Source organism: Rhinatrema bivittatum, chromosome 10 (assembly GCF_901001135.1).
Source record: "Rhinatrema bivittatum chromosome 10, aRhiBiv1.1, whole genome shotgun sequence".
Taxonomy (NCBI): domain Eukaryota; kingdom Metazoa; phylum Chordata; class Amphibia; order Gymnophiona; family Rhinatrematidae; genus Rhinatrema; species Rhinatrema bivittatum.
The window spans coordinates 127,462,140-127,483,887 of NC_042624.1; the positions used below are offsets into that span (position 1 = coordinate 127,462,140).

At 47.5% G+C, this 21,748-nt stretch overlaps 1 protein-coding gene across 3 annotated transcripts in view; it reads right to left on the bottom strand.

The window, feature by feature from the left end:
• TIE1 (tyrosine kinase with immunoglobulin like and EGF like domains 1) overlaps nt 1-21,748 on the bottom strand; it is a 150,168-nt gene that overhangs the window by 76,883 nt on the left and 51,537 nt on the right. For all 3 annotated transcript variants that reach the window (XM_029618099.1, XM_029618098.1, XM_029618097.1), the window contains one exon: nt 9,071-9,205. In XM_029618099.1, the coding sequence (XP_029473959.1) occupies nt 9,071-9,205 (135 nt within the window). The remainder of the gene's footprint in view (nt 1-9,070; nt 9,206-21,748) is intronic.

Genomic DNA, 21,748 nt, shown 5'->3' on the forward strand with positions numbered 1-21,748 from the left:
TGCCTCTCCGTGCAGGTTACCTCCATGTGTCTGTTAAGGGTAGTAACTGCCTCTCCGTGCAGGTTACCTCCATGTGTCTGTTAAGGGTAGTAACTGCCTCTCCGTGCAGGTTACCTCCATGTGTCTGTTAAGGGTAGTAACTGCCTCTCTGTGCAGGTTACCCCCATGTGTCTGTTAAGGGTAGTAACTGCCTCTCTGTGCAGGTTACCCCCATGTTTCTGTTAAGGGTAGTAACTGCCTCTCTGTGCAGGTTACCCCCATGTTTCTGTTAAGGGCAGTGACTGCCACTCCATGCAGGTTACCCCCATGTTTCTAATAAGGGCAGTAACTGCTGCTCTGTGCAGGTTACCCCCATGTTTCTGTTAAGGGTAGTAACTGCCGCTCCGTGCAGGTTACCCCCATGTTTCGGTTAAGGGTAGTAACTGCTGCTCCGTGCAGGTTACCCCCATGTTTCTGTTAAGGGTAGTAACTGCCGCTCCCTGCAGGTTACCCCCATGTTTCTGTTAAGGGGTAGTAACTGCCTCTCCGTGCAGGTTACCTCCATGTGTCTGTTAAGGGTAGTAACTGCCTCTCCGTGCAGGTTACCTCCATGTGTCTGTTAAGGGTAGTAACTGCCTCTCTGTGCAGGTTACCCCCATGTGTCTGTTAAGGGTAGTAACTGCCTCTCTGTGCAGGTTACCCCCATGTTTCTGTTAAGGGTAGTAACTGCCTCTCTGTGCAGGTTACCCCCATGTTTCTGTTAAGGGCAGTGACTGCCACTCCATGCAGGTTACCCCCATGTTTCTGATAAGGGCAGTAACTGCCGCTCCGTGCAGGTTACCCCCATGTTTCTGTTAAGGGTAGTAACTGCCGCTCCGTGCAGGTTACCCCCATGTTTCTGTTAAGGGTAGTAACTGCTGATCCGTACAGGTTACCCCCATGTTTCTGTTAAGGGTAGCAACTGCCGCTCCGTGCAGGTTACCCCCATGTTTCTGTTAAGGGTAGCAACTGCCGCTCCGTGCAGGTTACTCCCATGTTTCTGTTAAGGGCAGTAACTGCCGCTCCGTGCAGGTTACCCCCATGTTGCTCTTAAGGGCAGTAACTGCCGCTCCCTGCAGGTTACCCCCATGTTTCTGTTAAGGGCAGTAACTGCCGCACCGTGCAGGTTACCCCCATGTTTCTGTTAAGGGTAGTAACTGCCGCTCTGTGCAGGTTACCCCATGTTTCTGTTAAGGGTATTAACTGCCACTCCTTGCAGGTTACCCCATGTTTCTGTTAAGGGTAGTAACTGCCGCTCCGTGTTAGTTAAGACTTTTTTATTTATTCCCATCCTCTAGCCTTTAGGGATCCACAGTGTTTATCTCACGCCCCTTTGAAATCCTTCACAGTTTTGGTCTTCACCACTTCCTCCGGAAGGGCATTCCAGGCATCCACCACCCTCTCTGTGAAGAAATACTTCCTGACATTGGCTCTCAGCCTTCCTCCCTGGAGTTTCAAATCGTGGCCCCTAATTCTACTAAATTGTTTCCAATGGAAAAGGTTTGTTGACGACTATGGATCATTAAAACCTTTCAAGTATCTAAAGGTCTGAATCATAATGCACCCCTGTGCTCTGAGGAAACACCCTGACCTGCAGGACCCCCCTCACCTACTGACCTCATACTACACTCCAATGGATCACCCTGACGTATAGAGACCCCACGCACTGCATCCTGCCAGGACCCTCTCACCTATACTGACCTCATACTACACTCCAATGGAACACCCTGACGTACAGAGACCCCACGCACTGCATCCTGCCAGGACCCTCTCACCTATACTGACCTCATACTACACTCCAATGGATCACCCTGACGTATAGAGACCCCACACACTGCATCCTGCCAGGACCCTCTCACCTATACTGACCTCATACTACACTCCAATGGATCACCCTGACGTATAGAGACCCCACACACTGCATCCTGCCAGGACCCTCTCACCTATACTGACCTCATACTACACTCCAATGGATCACCCTGACGTATAGAGACCCCACATACTGCATCCTGCCAGGACCCTCTCATCTATACTGACCTCATACTACACTCCAATGGAACACCCTGATGTATAGAGACCCCACGCACTGCATCCTGCCAGGACCCTCTCACCTACACTGACCTCATACTACACTCCAATGGATCACCCTGACGTATAGAGACCCCACATACTGCATCCTGCCAGGACCCTCTCACCTATACTGACCTCATACTACACTCCAATGGAACACCCTGACGTATAGAGACCCCACGCACTGCATCCTGCCAGGACCCTCTCACCTATACTGACCTCATACTACACTCCAATGGAACACCCTGACGTATAGAGACCCCACGCACTGCATCCTGCCAGGACCCTCTCACCTATACTGACTTCATACTACACTCCAATGGAACACCCTGACGTATAGAGACCCCCACGCACTGCATCCTGCCAGGACCCTCTCACCTATACTGACCTCATACTACACTCCAATGGAAACACCCTGACGTATAGAGACCCCACGCACTGCATCCTGCCAGGACCCTCTCACCTATACTGACCTCATACTACACTCCAATGGAACACCCTGATGTACAGAGACTCTACGTACTGCATCCTGCCAGGACCCTCTCATCTATACTGACCTCATACTACACTCCAATGGAACACCCTGACGTATAGAGACCCACGCACTGCATCCTGCCAGGACCCTCTCACCTACACTGACCTCATACTACACTCCAATGGATCACCCTGATGTATAGAGACCCCACATACTGCATCCTGCCAGGACCCTCTCACCTATACTGACCTCATACTACACTCCAATGGAACACCCTGATGTACAGAGACCCCACGCACTGCATCCTGCCAGGACCCTCTCATCTATACTGACCTCATACTACACTCCAATGGAACACCCTGACGTATAGAGACTCCACGCACTGCACCCTGCCAGGACCCTCTCACCTATACTGACCTCATACTACACTCCAATGGATCACCCTGACATATAGAGACCCCACGCACTGCATCCTGCCAGGACCCTCTCATCTATACTGACCTCATACTACACTCCAATGGAACACCCTGATGTACAGAAAGTATATCGTTGTCTCGGCGTAGCCTTCACAGCGGTTAACATAATAATAAAATACAATAAAAGAAAATTACAAACAAAAATAATAATACGAGATATTTTAAACTCAATGACTTCAAGCAGCTAACAATGCTAAACCTTATATATAGTTATGGAAACATTTCAATTATATTTAAAGATGTCTCACGTGGCAGTATCCCAGGACTTACAAGGAACCCTGTACTAGTCTGTATACTACTGTAGCCACTGCCCTATTGGTAGGTGCAAACAGAAAAACAGGAGACTGCACTGCTACAGATCCCCACATAGAAACAAATTACCTACTATTGACTGCACATGCAAACCAGCGAGACTACCAAATACTGAATAAGTGACCACAAATAGAAATTAGAAATATGCTTAATTGGAAAGCCTAAAAAGCCAGAAGCTACCTGAGGTGGAAAACTAGAGAAAAATAAATGCCTTTCTTCCTGCACTGTGTAAAATACAAAGATATCAGAGATGCGATTTTTCCAAAACTGACAAACACTTCCCAAAGGATAATGAGCAAGAAAAACTCCTGGGAGAACATAGCATTGATTTTTCTATACCACCTTCCTCAAGCAAAGATGATCCAAAGAAGTGCAATAAAAATCAAAGTAAAATAAGCATAAAATATCTAAAAATACATTAGCAAAAATAAACAAAATACCATCCTCTAATACAAAAAACACAACAAAACAGGAGAGAAAGTAATTCTAGCAAGAAAATATGCCAGAAACATGAACTGATCAGACGCAATATGGACCAGCACTAGAACCTAATCATTCACCTTATTACTGTCCTTTATTATACACTTATCACTTAAGTAATTCTCACAAATATTCCTTTTCTTTTAAACACTTTCTATATTACTTTGCCAACCACTGTTGCTGACACTATGAACACCCTCTCCTCCCCACAATGAGAGAGAGAAGAGGAGAGACTGCTAAGCACGAGGAGGAGAGACTGCTAAGCACAGGGAGAGAGACTGAGGATGAAACTGTCATCCCCCACACCACCCACCTGTGTCACAAACATCTCACACTCACTCCCCCTCCCACCCAAGCTCTCTGTCCCCTCACACTCACTCCTTCTCCCACCCAGCTCTCTGTCCCCTCACACTCACTCCCCCTCTCCTCCCCCTCCCACCCAGCTCTCTGTCCCTTCACACTCACTCCCCCTCCCACCCAGCTCTCTGTCCCTTCACACTCACTCCCCCTCCCACCCAGCTCTGTCCCCTCACACTCACTCCCCCTCCCACCCAGCTCTCTGTCCCCTCACACTCACTCCCTCTCCCACCCAGCTCTGTCCCCTCACACTCACTCCCCCTCTCCTCCCCCTCCCACCCAGCTCTGTCCCCTCACACTCACTCCCCCCTCTCCTCCCCCTCCCACCCAGCTCTCTGTCCCTTCACACTCACTCCCCCTCCCACCCAGCTCTGTCCCCTCACACTCACTCCCCCTCCCACCCAGCTCTGTCCCCTCACACTCACTCCCTCTCCCACCCAGCTCTGTCCCCTCACACTCACTCCCCCTCTCCTCCCCCTCCCACCCAGCTCTCTGTCCCTTCACACTCACTCCCCCTCCCACCCAACCTCTCTGTCCCCTCACACTCACTCCCCCTCCCACCCAAGCTCTCTGTCCCCTCACACTCACTCCTTCTCCCACCCAAGCTCTCTGTCCCCTCACACTCACTCCCCCTCCCACCCAGCTCTGTCCCCTCACACTCACTCCCCCTCCCACCCAGCTCTCTGTCCCCTCACACTCACTCCCTCTCCCACCCAGCTCTCTCCCCTCACACTCACTCCCCCTCCCACCCAGCTCTCTGTCCCCTCACACTCACTCCCTCTCCCACCCAGCTCTCTGTCCCCTCACACTCACTCCCCCTCCTCTCCCCCTCCATCTCCAGCCTCCTCCTCACACTCATTCCCCCTCCCACCCAGCTCTCTGTCCCCTCACACTCACTCCCTCTCCCACCCAGCTCTCTGTCCCCTCACACTCACTCCCCCTCCTCTCCCCCTCCATCTCCAGCCTCCTCCTCACACTCATTCCCCCTCCCCCCTCCCAGTCCAGCTCTCTGTCCCCTCACACTCATTCCCCCCTCCTCTCCCCCTCCCAGTTCATCTCCAGCCTCCTCCTCACACTCACTCCCCCCTCCCACCCAGCTCTGTCCCCTCACACTCACTCCCCCTCCTCTCCCCCTCCCAGCCCATCTCCACCCTCCTCCTCACACTCACTCTCCCCCTCCCACCCAGCTCTGTCCCTCCCACTCACTCCCCCTCCTCGCCCCCTCCCCATCCATCCCCAGCCTCCTCCTCACACTCATTCCCCCTCCCCCTCCCAGTCCAGCTCTCTGTCCCCTCACACTCATTCCCCCTCCTCTCCCCCTCCCAGTCCATCTCCAGCCTCCTCCTCACACTCACTCCCCCCTCCCCCCAAGCACATCTTTGACCCCCCTCCCCCTCTGCAGCACATCTCTGGCCCCATTCCCTTCCTCCCCCCTCCCCTCACTCTTTTCCCCTCCTCCATTCGGCTTCACCTCTTTCACTACTGCCAGACGAGTGCTTTACCCTCTTAGCATTCAGCCCTGCTGAGTAATAAGGACTTCCTCCGAGTTCCTCTCCTCTCCTGTCTTGAGAAGATAATTGTGGTGTGGGGTTTTGGTGCCGCGCCACCTGACGCTTTACTTACTCCTGTCAGGCTTGTGCAGTCTGCGGGGCTGCCCTCATGCTCCTCTCTGACCTCTGCAATGCGAGTGCGGTTCCTGTGCGGTGCAGCCCTGGCCACTCAAACCTGCTCAGTTGTGCCCCATGCTCCTCTCTGACCTCTGCAATGCGAGTGCGGTTCCTGCGCAGTGCAGCCCTGGCCACTCAAACCTGCTCAGTTGTGCCCCATGCTCCTCTCTGACCTCTGCAATGCGAGTGCGGTTCCTGCGCGGTGCAGCCCTGGCCACTCAAACCTGCTCAGTTGTGCCCCATGCTCCTGCTGATTGCCCGACTCCTGCCATGGTCTCTGCACAGCACAAGTTGGATAACTCTTCTTTCTTCCTAACACCCCTTTATTGATTTGTTTCTCCATTGCTGATGCTGCACTACTTTTGCTGCAGTGTCTTGCAAAAACATTTGGGTGGGTCTGAATGGGCTCTGCTCACCCTGGCCCACCAGTAGCTATGCCACAGGCGAGAACGTGCAGATCTGTTAAATCCAATGATGCGAGAAACTCTCCTTTGCGGACCCTGCTAATACCTCGATGTCTCCATGCAGAAACGCGGAACGCATACAGACGCATTCTCCTTCTGGAGATCCAGCATGGGACAAAAAATGCCCTCCATTTTGGGCAGTACGAAGTAAACAGAGTACCTCCCTTGGCTGCGTTCTTCTAGTGGTACCGACAATTGCTTGTAGCCTCTGAAGCCTGGCAACGTATCCCGAATCTCCTTCTGTTTGATGCGGGATGCACAATGGGACACTAGAAAGGCTTCTTTGAGCAGTCACGAAAATTCTCAAGTGAAGCTGTCTCTTATAACCTCCCAGACATTATCTTTGTCCACTCCTCGTAAAAGAGGGCTGGTCTCCTGCTGACGGCATCCTCGGAAGAGTGGACCAGCCTAATTTCATTGTGAGGCTCCCTGACCGGAATTACCTCGGGTTGTTTTCCGCTGCCTTCCCGAGCTCTGCTTCCCTGAAAATGAAGCAGCCTTGTTGGGATTGAAATCTCCTCATATCCCTGAAGCGAGAGCGTGAAGGGAAAGTTTTCTATTCCCCTTCGACTCCCTCGAATGCTTCACCAGCTGCTCCAGCTCTTTAAAAGGAAGATTATACTGGTGCAAACTGGACCAACCTTTCACCAACCAATTACGCAACCAGAGGAGCCTGTGTGCTGCTACCACCGAGACCATGCTCCTGGCAGATGTCCAAACCAAATCATTCAGCACATCCGCCACATAGGCCTCTCTTGAATTGGCTGCCGGGGAAGAGCCCTTCTCATGCGCCTTCTGCACCCAGCGCAGACAAGCTCTCTGCTTAAAGGTCTAAGACGTAGAACCAAGAATTCAAAACATCCTTTTCAAATTAATTTCCAGCTTTTGGTCCCAGGCAATCTTCAGTGCGGCCAACCCCGCCATAGGAATGGTTGTTTTATTGGTCATCACCGACACTGAAGCATCCACCTTGGGTAACACCAATAGCTCCAAAGTATCCTCTATCAAAGGATATAACTTTGCCATTGCTCTGGCTACGGTGAAGCCTGCCTCTGGAGTATCCCACTCCCATCTCACCAACGTCTTCACTTTTGTCAGCAATGGAAAATCCCATGCAGGACGGGATCCACTCCTTCATTATCCATATCCTCCTGGACAAATTTAATCTTCAGCTCTTCCAGAAGTTGGGGGAATAACTATTCCCAATTCCTCCTTGTGGAATAGATGGACCACCCTAGGGTCATCCCCTTCTGTGACCGGAACCTCCATAGTCCGTCCCCTGGATCATCTCCCAGATCATTGTGCAGGCCATCCGAACCTCCCAAAACCACAGAGCAGTTGTCTCCCATGGGACGGTCCAGGACCAGACAGCGGAGCAGGCCCCCAACCCTCCAGCCGAGGCCACCTTAGATCTCTCTGAGGTCTTCTGAGGTTTCAGGCCCTGGGGCCACATAGCTCCTGCTCCTCACTTGTGCAAAACATTCCATGGCAAATCTTCCATATCACTATTCCCGTCACCTGCTATGACCTTTTCAGACACCCTTACTCCTGATCCCCCATCAGCGGGAAGGGGAATCTGGCACCCACACTTCTTGCCAGTCACGCTTTCAGCCTGCCCAGGAGCCTCTCTGCTGGGCCCATGTGAATCTCCTGCTGCCAGCGGCATATTCTGAGCAGAGCATGGCCGAGTTACGCCTAACGTCGCAGGCACCTCATTCCTTCCTGTGCTCTGAGGCTGGAGCCCGAGCCTCACTGCCGTGTGATGGAGAAAAAAATGGGGAATAGTGGCGCGAGCTGCCCTGAACCCTCGTCTTTTCCTGCGTCCTTCTTCCCCGACAGCGTGACACAGCTGAGCTTCTGTCTTTCATTCTTTTAAGGAAACAGAGTCAGCCCAAAATCAGCCATAATTGTACCAAAAGGGGAACTTTCCTGCTGCTCTTGGCTGTAGGTGAGTGCAAGAAGGCTTCAGGCGGACGGAGGGAACCAGGACTCCTGGCTTTCAGTCCCCTGGGTGCGGTGGGATAAAGCAGGTCAGAGTCTCTAATCCTCCACTCACCCGGCTCGACCTGAGGGATGGCCCACGACGATGCCTAATATCTCAGGAAGCAGCTCTTCTATCTTTTCTGTCTCTTTCTATTTGTTTTCTCAGACTGCAGGATTTGCACTTCTTCCATCTGCTGAAGACAGAGAAACACTGAGGGACTGCAGGTGGCACTCTCTGTTACATGGCAGTGCCTGAAAAGTTGTTATTCTCTGCCTCCATCTGCTGGAGACAGAGAAACACTGAGGGACTGCAGGTGGCACTCTCTGTTACATGGCAGTGCCTGAAAAGTTGTTATTCTCTGCCTCCATCTGCTGGAGACAGAGAAACACTGAGGGGCTGCAGGATGCACTCTCTGTTACATGGCAGTGCCTGAAAAGTTTTTATTCTCTGCCTCAATCTGCTGGTAGGGAGGCAAAACCCACTTGTCTGGACTGATTTGCCATTTAGACAGGTACATTTTGAGTTAGCCGTCTAAATGTCTTTTGAATACGGAGCGCCTCAATCTTTTTAAAATTGACCCCTCATCATGTTTCATTTATTTATTTTACATTTTTATATTCCACTTTTCGCAGAATATACATTTTTTCAGCACTTCAAAGGGATTACACTCGGGTACTGAACGTATTTAAAGCTGGTTTGGAAATTCTCTCTTCATTGCTGTACTGAATTTGAAGTTTGAATTGCCCCTAGGGACTTTGCACACATACCTGGACAATCTGTTTCCAGCAACGCTGACGGCCCCAGGATCCCTTCTCCTCCCTGTCCTGGACGCGACAACTGTACCTGCACCAGGTACTTGGTAAAAGGCTTCAGGTTTGTCAGGGTGATGTTTTCATTGTCAACTGAAAAAAAAAATAAGAGAGTCACATGCCAGATCAGAAGCTGCAGTGCAGACACAGACTCAGTTATCAGGCTGGGTGTGCACTCCTCATGCATGAGTGAGGAACATCTGAAATGTGCTGAAATGTGCTCTGGCCAGAAAGAACGGGAATGAGGAAAGCACTGTGAGAAAAAATAAGAGAGTCACATGCCAGATCAGAGGCTGCAGTGCAGACACAGACTCAGTTATCAGGCTGGGTGTGCACTCCTCATGCATGAGTGAGGAACGTCTCACTGAAGTGCACTCTGGCCAGAAAGAACAGGAATGAGGAAAGCACTGTGAGAAAAAATAAGAGAGTCACATGCCAGATCAGAGGCTGCAGTGCAGACACAGACTCAGTTATCAGGCTGGGTGTGCACTCCTCATGCACGAGTGAGGAACGTCTCACTGAAGTGCACTCTGGCCAGAAAGAACAGGAATGAGGAAAGCACTGTGAGAAAAAATAAGAGTCACATGCCAGATCAGAGGCTGCAGTGCAGACACAGACTCAGTTATCAGGCTGGGTGTGCACTCCTCATGCATGAGTGAGGAACGTCTCACTGAAGTGCACTCTGGCCAGAAAGAACAGGAATGAGGAAAGCACTGTGAGAAAAAATAAGAGTCACATGCCAGATCAGAGGCTGCAGTGCAGACACAGACTCAGTTATCAGGCTGGGTGTGCACTCCTCATGCATGAGTGAGGAACGTCTCACTGAAGTGCACTCTGGCCAGAAAGAACGGGAATGAGGAAAGCACTGTGAGAAAAAATAAGAGTCACATGCCAGATCAGAGGCTGCAGTGCAGACACAGACTCAGTTATCAGGCTGGGTGTGCACTCCTCATGCATGAGTGAGGAACGTCTGAAATGTGCTGAAATGTGCTCTGGCCAGAAAGAACGGGAATGAGGAAAGCACTGTGAGAAAAAATAAGAGAGTCACATGCCAGATCAGAGGCTGCAGTGCAGACACAGACTCAGTTATCAGGCTGGGTGTGCACTCCTCATGCATGAGTGAGGAACGTCTCACTGAAGTGCACTCTGGCCAGAAAGAACAGGAATGAGGAAAGCACTGTGAGAAAAAATAAGAGAGTCACATGCCAGATCAGAGGCTGCAGTGCAGACACAGACTCAGTTATCAGGCTGGGTGTGCACTCCTCATGCACGAGTGAGGAACGTCTCACTGAAGTGCACTCTGGCCAGAAAGAACAGGAATGAGGAAAGCACTGTGAGAAAAAATAAGAGTCACATGCCAGATCAGAGGCTGCAGTGCAGACACAGACTCAGTTATCAGGCTGGGTGTGCACTCCTCATGCATGAGTGAGGAACGTCTCACTGAAGTGCACTCTGGCCAGAAAGAACAGGAATGAGGAAAGCACTGTGAGAAAAAATAAGAGTCACATGCCAGATCAGAGGCTGCAGTGCAGACACAGACTCAGTTATCAGGCTGGGTGTGCACTCCTCATGCATGAGTGAGGAACGTCTCACTGAAGTGCACTCTGGCCAGAAAGAACGGGAATGAGGAAAGCACTGTGAGAAAAAATAAGAGTCACATGCCAGATCAGAGGCTGCAGTGCAGACACAGACTCAGTTATCAGGCTGGGTGTGCACTCCTCATGCATGAGTGAGGAACGTCTCGCTGAGGTGCGCTCTGGCCAGAAAGAACGGGAATGAGGGATGAGGGATGAGGAGAAGAAATTGCTTCTATTATAGCGGCTGGTTCCCCGATGTAGAGCTCCATCTTCAGCCACTGGCCAGCGAGCCAGATAATCTTAATCTGGCTAATTTAGCTGAGATGTTTGGTGGTGCAGGCAAAGCCTCTTTAAAGTTAGGCAGATAAGTCTATCTCCCCTAAATGTACCTGGCTAGAGAGCATCTAGATCTGCACTAATAGGCATAACCTGAGCCCTGGGTTAGGAAGTTAGGGGAGGGGGCCCGTCTGAGGCTTGCACTGCCCTTCCTGCCCTGAGGTTCAGCAAACGGGAAGACGACTTTCCATCCATGTGGCTTTGAGAGATTAAGTTGGCGTCAGCATTGAGCCTTCAGCCTGGACTGGGAGGGATAAGGACTGGGAGGTTCATCTGGACCTCAGGGTCCTCACCCACCTGGGACATTTATTTCAGGACCCATTCACAGAGAGAAGAGAACTGGGGCAGAAATTGATTAGATTGAACTAATTACAGTATATTTATTTAATTTCTTGTTCTCTCTTCAAAGTGGATTTCCCTATTCCCAGAGGGCTCACAACTTTACTTATGGCAGAGCATCAAGTGACTTCCCTAAGGTCACCAGGAGCAGCAATGGGACTGCGCTACTCAGCTGCTCCTCCATGCCTTAATCAGTGCACGAGGCTGCACGTCTCCCATAGAGAGAGACTCCCAGTGCACGAGGCTGCACGTCTCCCATAGAGAGAGACTCCCAGTGCACGAGGCTGCACGTCTCCCATAGAGAGAGACTCCCAGTGCACGAGGCTGCACGTCTCCCATAGAGAGAGACTCCCAGTGCACGAGGCTGCACGTCTCCCATAGAGAGAGACTCCCAGTGCACGAGGCTGCACATCTGTACAAAAACACTGCCTTCAATTACAGGAAATATTCAACCATTTAAAATAGTTAAGTAGTTAAGTAGCAACAGGTTCTGCTAATCCCATCAAAACGTTTTTAGCAGTGACATGTTTCTAAAGATAGGGAGAAAATGATATGAAGATTGGATCCCTTCACTGTGCTAAGTGCTCGTGTGCACTGTGAAGTCTGAACGTCCCCGAGTCTCCTGGGCGCAGGACGGATTCATTTCAGGTCTGTAATATCCATGCACAACTTGTCCTCCTGCAAACATAACCAGAACTCCTGGCTTAACAAGTCCACGGTACCCAGCGGCCTTTGTAATGCAACTGCTGCTGTGTTCATAGACAAGGGCCAGCAGTGCTGTGAAATGGAGACCCATGACCCCAGACCCAGGCACCGGACTTCCCAGCAGCCTTGCTGGTAAAGTTTTAATTGGGAACATGTAAGCAGCTTGTCCGTTCATTGCACCTACCCTTACTGTAAGCATCAGCGAAGAGGTTTCCAAAGGTGGAAAGGACAGGAAACTGAACTGGGACTTAGCTGCAAGACTGAGTGTGACCCCCCTCGACATTTCAGGCTACAACACCTGAAGCAGACGTATATCTTGTTGCACCACCAAGCTGGCTGGAGAAATAATTATCCAGCCCGCAGGGTTTTCAGATCTTGCCATTTCACCAAACAGTGCTGAATACGGAGCTCTTTGTCTCTACTCTGGGTGTTAGGGCTGATTCTTGAATTACCATGAATGAACCCCTGCTTTCCTTACCAGGAGGAGTGAGGAGGCTGAAACAGGGGGAGGGTCTGCGTTTCCCCCAGTGGGAGCTGCAGAAGGTGCGCTCTAGCTGTTTGTCACCACCAGGCACCATCTTGGCAGCGTGGATTTAGTTTGGGTTTCCTGAAGGCAGCAGCTCTCGGTCTTCTGTTATTCATTTTTTACAAGGACGGCCTAATTTTCCTATTTCTCGGTCAGATTGTTAAGCTGACCTACTTGCTATTGCTTTTTGCTCTTTTACTCCATTTTTTGAAGACTTCCCTTGTGACTCTCTGGTGTGGAGGACTGGGGCATCCGCGTGGATGGTGAGATGCAGGGAAGGGAAGATTCTGGCAGAGCACCAATGCGCTATCCCTCACTCCACCAGGGGACAGACCTGTCAGGGAACCGATGCACAGGGCTTTCAGCTTTAAAACATCTGTTGTGTGCGAGGGAAAGAAGCTTTTTCCTCCCTTCCTGTCTCTGGATGGTTTTTCCCCTTTTTGTAAAAGACGTTTTTTGTGCCCTCGGGAGCAGGGAAGGTGTTTCCATTCTGTGGGGATAAGGACTGTGCTTGCTGCTGACTCAGGAGGCGAGCGCCCCCGGTACTCTCGTAAGGAGAAGCGGGACTTACATTCTGCTAAAGCACTGGGACGTTATTCTAACCGTTCTGCAGCGGGGAGATGATGTGAGACGTTTGGGCATGGAAGGAGGCCTGAGCTATCTTCAGTCTGAATTCTCGGGAAGAGAAGGAGATCATGTATTAAGGAAATTTGCTTCCGTAGAGAACTGGAGACTGTGCTAGGAGAGTGAGGTCACAGATTCATTAATCTTTCTGCTGCCTATTTCTTCATTGACTTTATTTAAACTCTGATCTGAGTGCTGTAAAAATTCTCCAGTCATCTAATCAGCTGTCCGTGGGGGAGACGGGACCACATTGCTTCTCCGTGTGAGATTTGGATGCAGAGGAGGAAAAGGGACTGGTGCTGGGTAAAAGCCGTGAGCCCTGGGCAGACAGAGCAGAGAGGGTCCAGCTCTTCCTGTGTGTCCCTGGGTGCTGTCTGAGGCAGCTGGCCTGTATTTTTGTTTTTATTAGAGCAATGTAAGAGTAATAAAAAAATGATATAGTTCATGAGGATATAGGTCTCCTACAAACATATAGATCAATTAAGGAGGTACCTATGTGCTCCTACAGCATCTGTGAACAGGTGCTCTGTTGGTCCAATAAAAGGTATCACAGCCTATAAATAATCTCATTGTTTTCGGGATCAATATACCTATTCAAACTTCCCACTACCCATAAAAGAGGGAACACGAGAGAAAAGGAAAAAATGAGAGACTTGCAGGAATGAACAAATGGGGTGAGAGGGGACAGAGGCTGATTGAAACCTTCCTGCTCCCAGGCCTGGTGCTAGTGAGTGTGCAAACTGCGGAACTGCACAGGGCGGCACAACCAAGGGGGCAGTCAGCAGCTGAGGGACCTGTGATGGTGCTGGTTCAGTCATCCCAGTTGCACCATCACAGACTCACAGTGGAAAAAATGGACTGGAGGATGCTGCCTGAAGCTCTCTTCTGAGGAGCGAGCAAACTTATAGCTCCTCCGACCATAATTTGAGAGACCCTAGAAGCAGCGCTTTTTCTTTCACTGCTGTACAGCCAAGAGAGGCTGAGAGAAGCAGGCAAGGGCCCTGCATGCTGTCAATGATATCCGTGTATTCAGAAGCAATCGAAGGCACACGTATTTATTTATTTAACCGTTTTTATATACCGGTGTACGTTGGGAACATCACAATCGGTTAACAAGGAACAGAAATTCAGCAACATGCTTTACAATGAACATGGAAGCAGCGGATATGGAGGAGAGCACAAAGGAAGGGAGAAGGGGGAGGGAAGCAAAGGGTGAGCTGTGAACATTTTACAAGAAATACAAATTTGGGATCTTAGCATCAACTATTTACAAGAGAATATAATTTAGAAACATACAATAAATGGTTAAATGTTTGGCTATAGGTAATTATTTACAAGGATCATTACTATGATAAATATAGAAGGGGGCTTCTCACAGACAAGGATAAGATGTAGGGGAGGAAATGTTGAGGAGGGAATAAGGGGGGTGACAGGAGAATGTTAGAGTAAGGAAGGGGAAATAAGGAGGAGGAGGAGGAGATAGGGAAGGCATGGGGAGAAATATTGAGACGGAGCTTATGTTGCAAAGGGGATAACTAGCGAGGTGCTGGGGGTGAGTTGAAAAGAAAGCAGAGGGGTGGGGAAGAGGTAAGCTATTAGGGGTAAGCTTCTGCAGGCACTCAAATTGTAGGGATAAACATTGCTGTTTGATGTTCATGTAGGAATTTTTATTTTGCTTTTATATTGTTATTGCTTTTATGTTTTATAGTTGTTTTAATTTAATGTATGTATTATGTATGATTATGTTGTTCCAATTTTGATCTGCCTAACACAATTTATCGCTATAGGCGGAATATAAATATTTGAAAATGAATAAATAAATTGGCAGGATGACTCAGAGCCAGAGGTGAGGGGCAGATAAAGCACTAGAATGGCTGCTCCTACTTCTCCTGTGATGCCACATCTGCAGGATTTAATTAACCATCTCACCTGCTGGTGAGATGGTTAATGTTTTTCCTATTATTAATTAATGCTCAGGCGATTACCAAAAAACTTCCAATAATCTATGATTTACTTGAATAATTTTCACTTTCTTTTCGCTGTGTAACCGAAACATGGTTAAAATGCACTGATTTAGTTCCAACAAACTTACTAACACCTAATTCCCATGATTTGTTTTCTACTCCTAGAGTTAAGCGTAGAGGGGGAGGTATTTTGGTAATCACAAAAAAAGAATTCAAACTTAAACAACTGAGGATGGATACTGTGCCCCCACTGGAAGTAGGCCTGGCTTCAGCCGTGTTTAGTGCACTGTCCAGCATGATGGCTCTCCTTTGGTAGACGTTTTGGCTAGTAACATTTCTACTGACCTTCCTGCTTTAGTCTTAGGTGATTTTAATATTCAGATGGATAAATTCCCACAGTCGTAGGTTTCACTCAAATCCTAAATAAGCCAACTCAGATTTAATTTTTGTTAACCAACAAACAGATGAGCCTTCTAATCCAACTTGCCAAGCAGTCCCATGGTCTGATCATTTTTTGATCACATCTCATTTTAGATTATAAATAAATACTGTCAATGATAGTACAACCCATTCTTTCAGTCCCATGGTCTGATCATGTTAGATTATAAAGCATACTGTCAATGATAGTACAACCCATTCTTTCAGTCCCATGGTCTGATCATCTCATGTTAGATTATAAAGCATACTGTCAATGATAGTACAACCCATTCTTTCAGTCTCATGGTCACATCTCATGTTAGATTATAAAGCATACTGTCAATGTTAGTACAACCCATTCTTTCAGTCCCATGGTCACATCTCATGTTAGATTATAAAGCATACTGTCAATGTTAGTACAACCCATTCTTTCAGTCTCATGGTCACATCTCATGTTAGATTATAAAGCATACTGTCAATGATAGTACAACCCATTCTTTCAGTCTCATGGTCACATCTCATGTTAGATTATAAAGCATACTGTCAATGATAGTACAACCCATTCTTTCAGTCCCATGGTCTGATCATCTCATGTTAGATTATAAATAAATACTGTCAATGATAGTACAACCCATTCTTTCAGTAATTCTCGTAAGCCGATCAGTTTAGATGACCTTATAGAAAAGCTTCCTGACGCCTTAGCCAATATAAACTTAAATAATGCAGATGAAGTTACTCAGGAATGGTACGATGTAAGTAAGGCTTTAGCTGATGATTTAAGCCCAATTATTAAAAAGGAAATAAAAACTACTAAGAAAAGAAACAACCCATGGTACACAAATGAATTAAAGAAAATTCTTAGAACGAAAGAAAGGGCCTGAAGGAAACTTCACAATCCTAATTCTCTGGCTGAATACTGAATGCTGCTCTTAACTAAACACAGATCTCAAATCAACAGCTCAAAACGTGAATAGTTTGCTGATAAAATTCACCCAAGGCCCCACAGTTACTGAACAAAAGGGTTAGGGTTAGGAAATACAGAGATAGATGAGGGGTTAGGGGATACAGAGATAGATGAGGGGAATGTGATAACCCAAAGAGATCTAGATTACAAAAAACAAAAGAAAAAAAGAAATATAGGGCAGGTAAATGTCCTTAACCAGACAAGCTTCAGATACAGGGCAAAATCAGAGAGGGAAAAGGTGGAGGAAGGAATCTGAAGGGAAGAGCAGTGCCAACCAACGGCAGCAACCCTACAAGCAAAGGCAGGGCTGGAGCTGAAGTTAGAGGCTGTTACTCATTCCCTCCAACGCGTGTTTCAGACGCACATTTATCGCTCAGCTATTAACGCCTGCCTGGACCTTTTCTGTACTTCTTTTAAAAGTTAAAAAAACAAAACTCAGCCGACTGCATTAAGAAGACCGACGCTGATATGCTTGGCGTCCGTTTTCACAACCGGCCGGCTGCGTTAAGAAGACAGACGCTGATATGCTTGGCATCCGTTTTCATAACCGGCCGGCTGCGTTAAGAAGACCGACGCTGATATGCTTGGCATCCGTTTTCATAACCGGCCGGCTGCGTTAAGAAGACCGATGCTGATATGCTTGGCGTCCGTTTTCACAACCGGCCGGCTGAGTTATGAATGCCGACGCTGATAAGCCTGGCGTCCGTTTTCATAACCGGCCGGCTGCGTTAAGAAGACCGACGCTGATATGCCTGGCGTCCGTTTCATAACCGGCCGGCTGCATTAAAAAGACCGACGCTGATATGCCTGGCGTCCGTTTCATAACCGGCCGGCTGCGTTAAGAAGACCGACGCTGATATGCCTGGCGTCCATTTCATAACCGGCCGGCTGCGTTAAGAAGACCGACGCTGATATGCCTGGCGTCCATTTCATAACCGGCCGGCTGCGTTAAGAAGACAGACGCTGATATGCCTGGCGTCCGTTTCATAACCGGCCGGCTGCGTTAAGAAGACAGACGCTGATATGCCTGGCGTCCGTTTCATAACCGGCCGGCTGCGTTAAGAAGACCGACGCTGATATGCCTGGCGTCCGTTTCATAACCGGCCGGCTGCGTTAAGAAGACCGACGCTGATATGCCTGGCGTCCGTTCATAACCGGCCGGCTGCGTTAAGAAGACCGACGCTGATATGCCTGGCGTCCGTTTCATAACCGGCCGGCTGCATTAAGAAGACCGATGCCGATAAACTGGCGGACTGCAGTTATGAAAACCAATGCAGAGTTTATCAGCGTCGGTATTCATAACCGCGGGGTCGCATTAGCATGGAGGCGCTAAGGTCGCACAAGCAACCCTAGTGCCTCCTTACTAACGAGACCCCCCCTCATTACAATATAGCACGGTGCCCTCCCTTTCCGTGCTTTTTTTTTTTTGCATTGGCCCCTATGTTTGTCACAATTAAATCTGCTTGAAACACTTTCCGACAACCTGGTGGAAACTAAATAAAGGGCCCACGTCTTCAGAACACATTACCAAAAACTATAAAATGAATAAACAATTTAGCAAGTTACAGAAAAATGAGCAAGCCTGGCTGTTTTCACAAGCATTTGCTTCATTGAATTACTTGCTGTAAATTTTGTGCTTCTGTCTGATTTTATTTATGTTATGTAAACTGCTTTGTAGCCTTTTTAATAAATCTATAAATGTTATTCCTGTTTGGTGTTCATTGAAGAAGAGTCAGGAGTAGGGCAACAAAATGGACACAGATAGGATCGGAAGTGAGGTAAAGCTCAAATGATTTTGAGAGAATGCTATTTCACTAAAACTAAAGCCCCTTCTGCACCTCAACGCCTTCAGATCAGTGCTACAGTCTCTCATCCAGTCTAGACTACTCAAACACCTTACTCCTAGGCCTCCCCAAAAGCACTATCGCCCCTCTACAATTGCTACAAAATGCTGCCGCACACACACTGACCAGCACCCGCAGAAGAGAGCATATTACCCCTATTCTTAAACAACTCCACTGGCTTCCTATCGCCTCCAGGATCCACCTCAAGACCCTCTCACTCGTAAACAAAGCCATCCACAACCCAAGAATGCACTGGTTCAACGATTCCTTACAGTTTCACTCCTCCATCAGAACCCAATATCTAGCAACACTACACACGCAGCTCACCATCCATTGCAGGACCGGCGCTATGGAACTCCATGCCCACCGATTTACGCCAAGAACTGTGTCCAAAAAAATGTAAGCAAAAACTCAAAACTTGGTTGTTCAAGCAAGCCTACCCTTGATACCCTCATAACCCTACATCCCTCAGTTTTCCACAAAGCCCTCCTGTACCACGCAAAGCTTTGTACGTTCTGATTTATTTGTAAAATGTAAATTCTCTTGCTTGTTATGTATTATTACTTATTCCAGTACATATCACCTGCGTCTTACCAGTATCTCACATATTCCGCTCGACATTAGTATCATATCTACTGATTGTGCATAATTTTAAGGTGATTATTGTAATATTCTTAACACTCCCTATGTATTTACAGCTTCCCCCCTCCTTCCTCTCATAGTTTTGTCCTTTCCCTCCCCCTTCCTATACTAATTCCCCCCCCCCCTTTATCTCCCCCTTCCTACCTCCTAACTTTTTAAATTTAGTATCTCCCCTCTCTGGCTCAAAATCCATTTTATTGTAAAGCCTTTATGCTGCATTTTTGTTCCATGGAAACCGATGTGATGTTATTAACGAATGTCGGTATATAAAAATGTTAAATAAAATAAATAAAAACATTTTCAGAAGACTGTGCTTAGAGGAAAGTAGATAAAGCGACAGGGCCAGAGGGGATACATCTAAGGATTTTAAGGGAACTTAGAGATGACCTGGCAGCACCGCTGGAGTAGTTCCAGAGGACTGCAGAGGGGTGAATGTAGTTACTATTCATAAAAGTGGAAGTAATAGTGATCATAACAGGATCAAACTTGAACTAATGACTGGAAGGGGGACAATAAGTAAATCTTCAGCTCTAACACTACATTTTCAAAAGGGAAACTTTGATAAAATGAGGAAAATAGAAAAAAACTGAAAGGTGCAGCTACAAAGGTTAAAAGTGTACAACGGGCGTGGACATTGTTTAAAAATACAATCTTAGAAGTGCAACCAGATGTATTCCACGCATTAAGAAAGGTGGAAGGAAGGCAAAACGATTACCGTCATGGTTAAAAAGTGAGGTGAAAGAGGCTATTTTAGCCAAAAAATATCCTTTGGAAATTGGAAGAAGGATCCCATCTGAAGAAAATAGGATAAAACATAAGCATTGTCAAGTTAAGTGTAAAACATTGATAAGACAGGCGAAGAGAGAATTTGAAATGAAATTGGCTATAGAGGCAAAAACTCATAATAAAACTTTTTGAAATATATCCAAAGCAAGAAACCTATGAGGGAGTCGGCTAGACCATTAGATGACAGAGGGATTAAAGGGGCTCTTAGGGAAGATAAGGCCATTGCAGAAAGACTAAATGAATTCTTTGCCTCCGTGTTTACTAATGAGGATGTTGGGGAGATACTAGTTACGGAGATGGTTTTCAGGGGTGATGAGTCAGACGAACTGAACGAAATCACTGTGAACCTGGAAGATGTAGTAGGCCAGATTGACAAACTAAAGAGTAGCAAATCACCTGGACCGGATGGTATGCATCCTAGGGTTCTGAAAGAACTAAAAAATGAAATTTCAGATCTATTAGTTAAAATTTGTAACCTATCATTAAAATCATTTTTTGTAACTGAAGACTAGAGGGTAGCCAATGTAACCCCAATATTTAAAAATGGCTTCAGGGGTGATCTGGAAAACTATAAACCAGTGAGCATGATTTCATTGCTCTGAAAAATAGTGGAAACTATCCTCAAGATCAAAATCGTAGAGCATATAGAAAGACATGGTTTAATGGAACAAAGTCAGCATGGCTTTACCCAAGGCAAGTCTTGCCTCACAAATCTGCTTCCTTTTTTTGAAGGAGTTAATAAACATGTGGATAAAGGTGAACCGGTAGATGTAGTGTATTTGGATTTTCAGAAGGCGTTTGACAAAATCCCTCATGAGAGGTTTGTAAGAAAACTAAAAAGTCAGGGGATAGGAGGCGATGTCCTTTCGTGGATTACAAACTGGTTAAAAGACAGGAAACAGAGAGTAGGATTAAATGGTCAATTTTCTCAGTGGAAAAGGGTAAACAGTGGAGTGCCTCAGGGATCTGTATTTGGACCAGTGCTTTTCAATATATATATAAATGATCTGGAAAGGAATACGACGAGTGAGGTTATCAAATTTGCGGATGATACAAAATTATTCAGAGTAGTTAAATCACAGGCAGACTGTGATACATTACAGGAGGACCTTACAAGACTGGAAGATTGGGCATCCAAATGGCAGATGAAATTTAATGTGGACAAGTGCAAGGTGTTGCATGTAGGGAAAAATAACCCTTGCTGTAGTTACACGATGTTAGGTTTCATATTAGGAACTACCACCCAGGAAAAAGATCTAGGCATCATAGTGGATAATACTTTAAAATCGTTGGCTCAGTGTGCTGCAGCAGTCAAAAAAGCAAACAGAATATTAGGAATTATTAGGAAGGGAATGGTGATTTAATTTTATTTAATTTTAGATTTATATTCCGCTTTTCGTACTTTATCAGCGCTTCAAAGTGGATTACATTCAGGTACTGTAGGTATTTCCCTATCCCCAAAGGGCTTACAATCTAAGGGGGTCATTTTCTAAGCCTATCGCACGCGAAAAGGGACTTTTTTCATGCTAAAAGTCCCTTTTCGCATGCAATAGCTTGCCGGGGCAGCGAGGAGGCAGACATGGCGATATCTTCGCTGGCGGCGATAAGGTAAGCACCGTTATCATTGTCAGTAGCGCACCCAATAGTACCTCCTTTCACAGTAGCGCTATTGAGTGCGAAAGCCGGAGCGATAACCCCGCGGTGGTGCGATGGCTGCCGGCTTTCTCAGGCTCGCCCCGCACACCCCGTTACAGCTGGATTCACCATTCTGTGCGAGAATAGAGAATTCAGGCCTAAGTTTGTGATTAAAACAGTGGATGTCATAATGCCTCTGTATCGCTCCATGGTGAGACCGCACCTTGAATACTGTGTACAATTCTGGTTACCGCATCTCAAAAAAGATATAATTGTG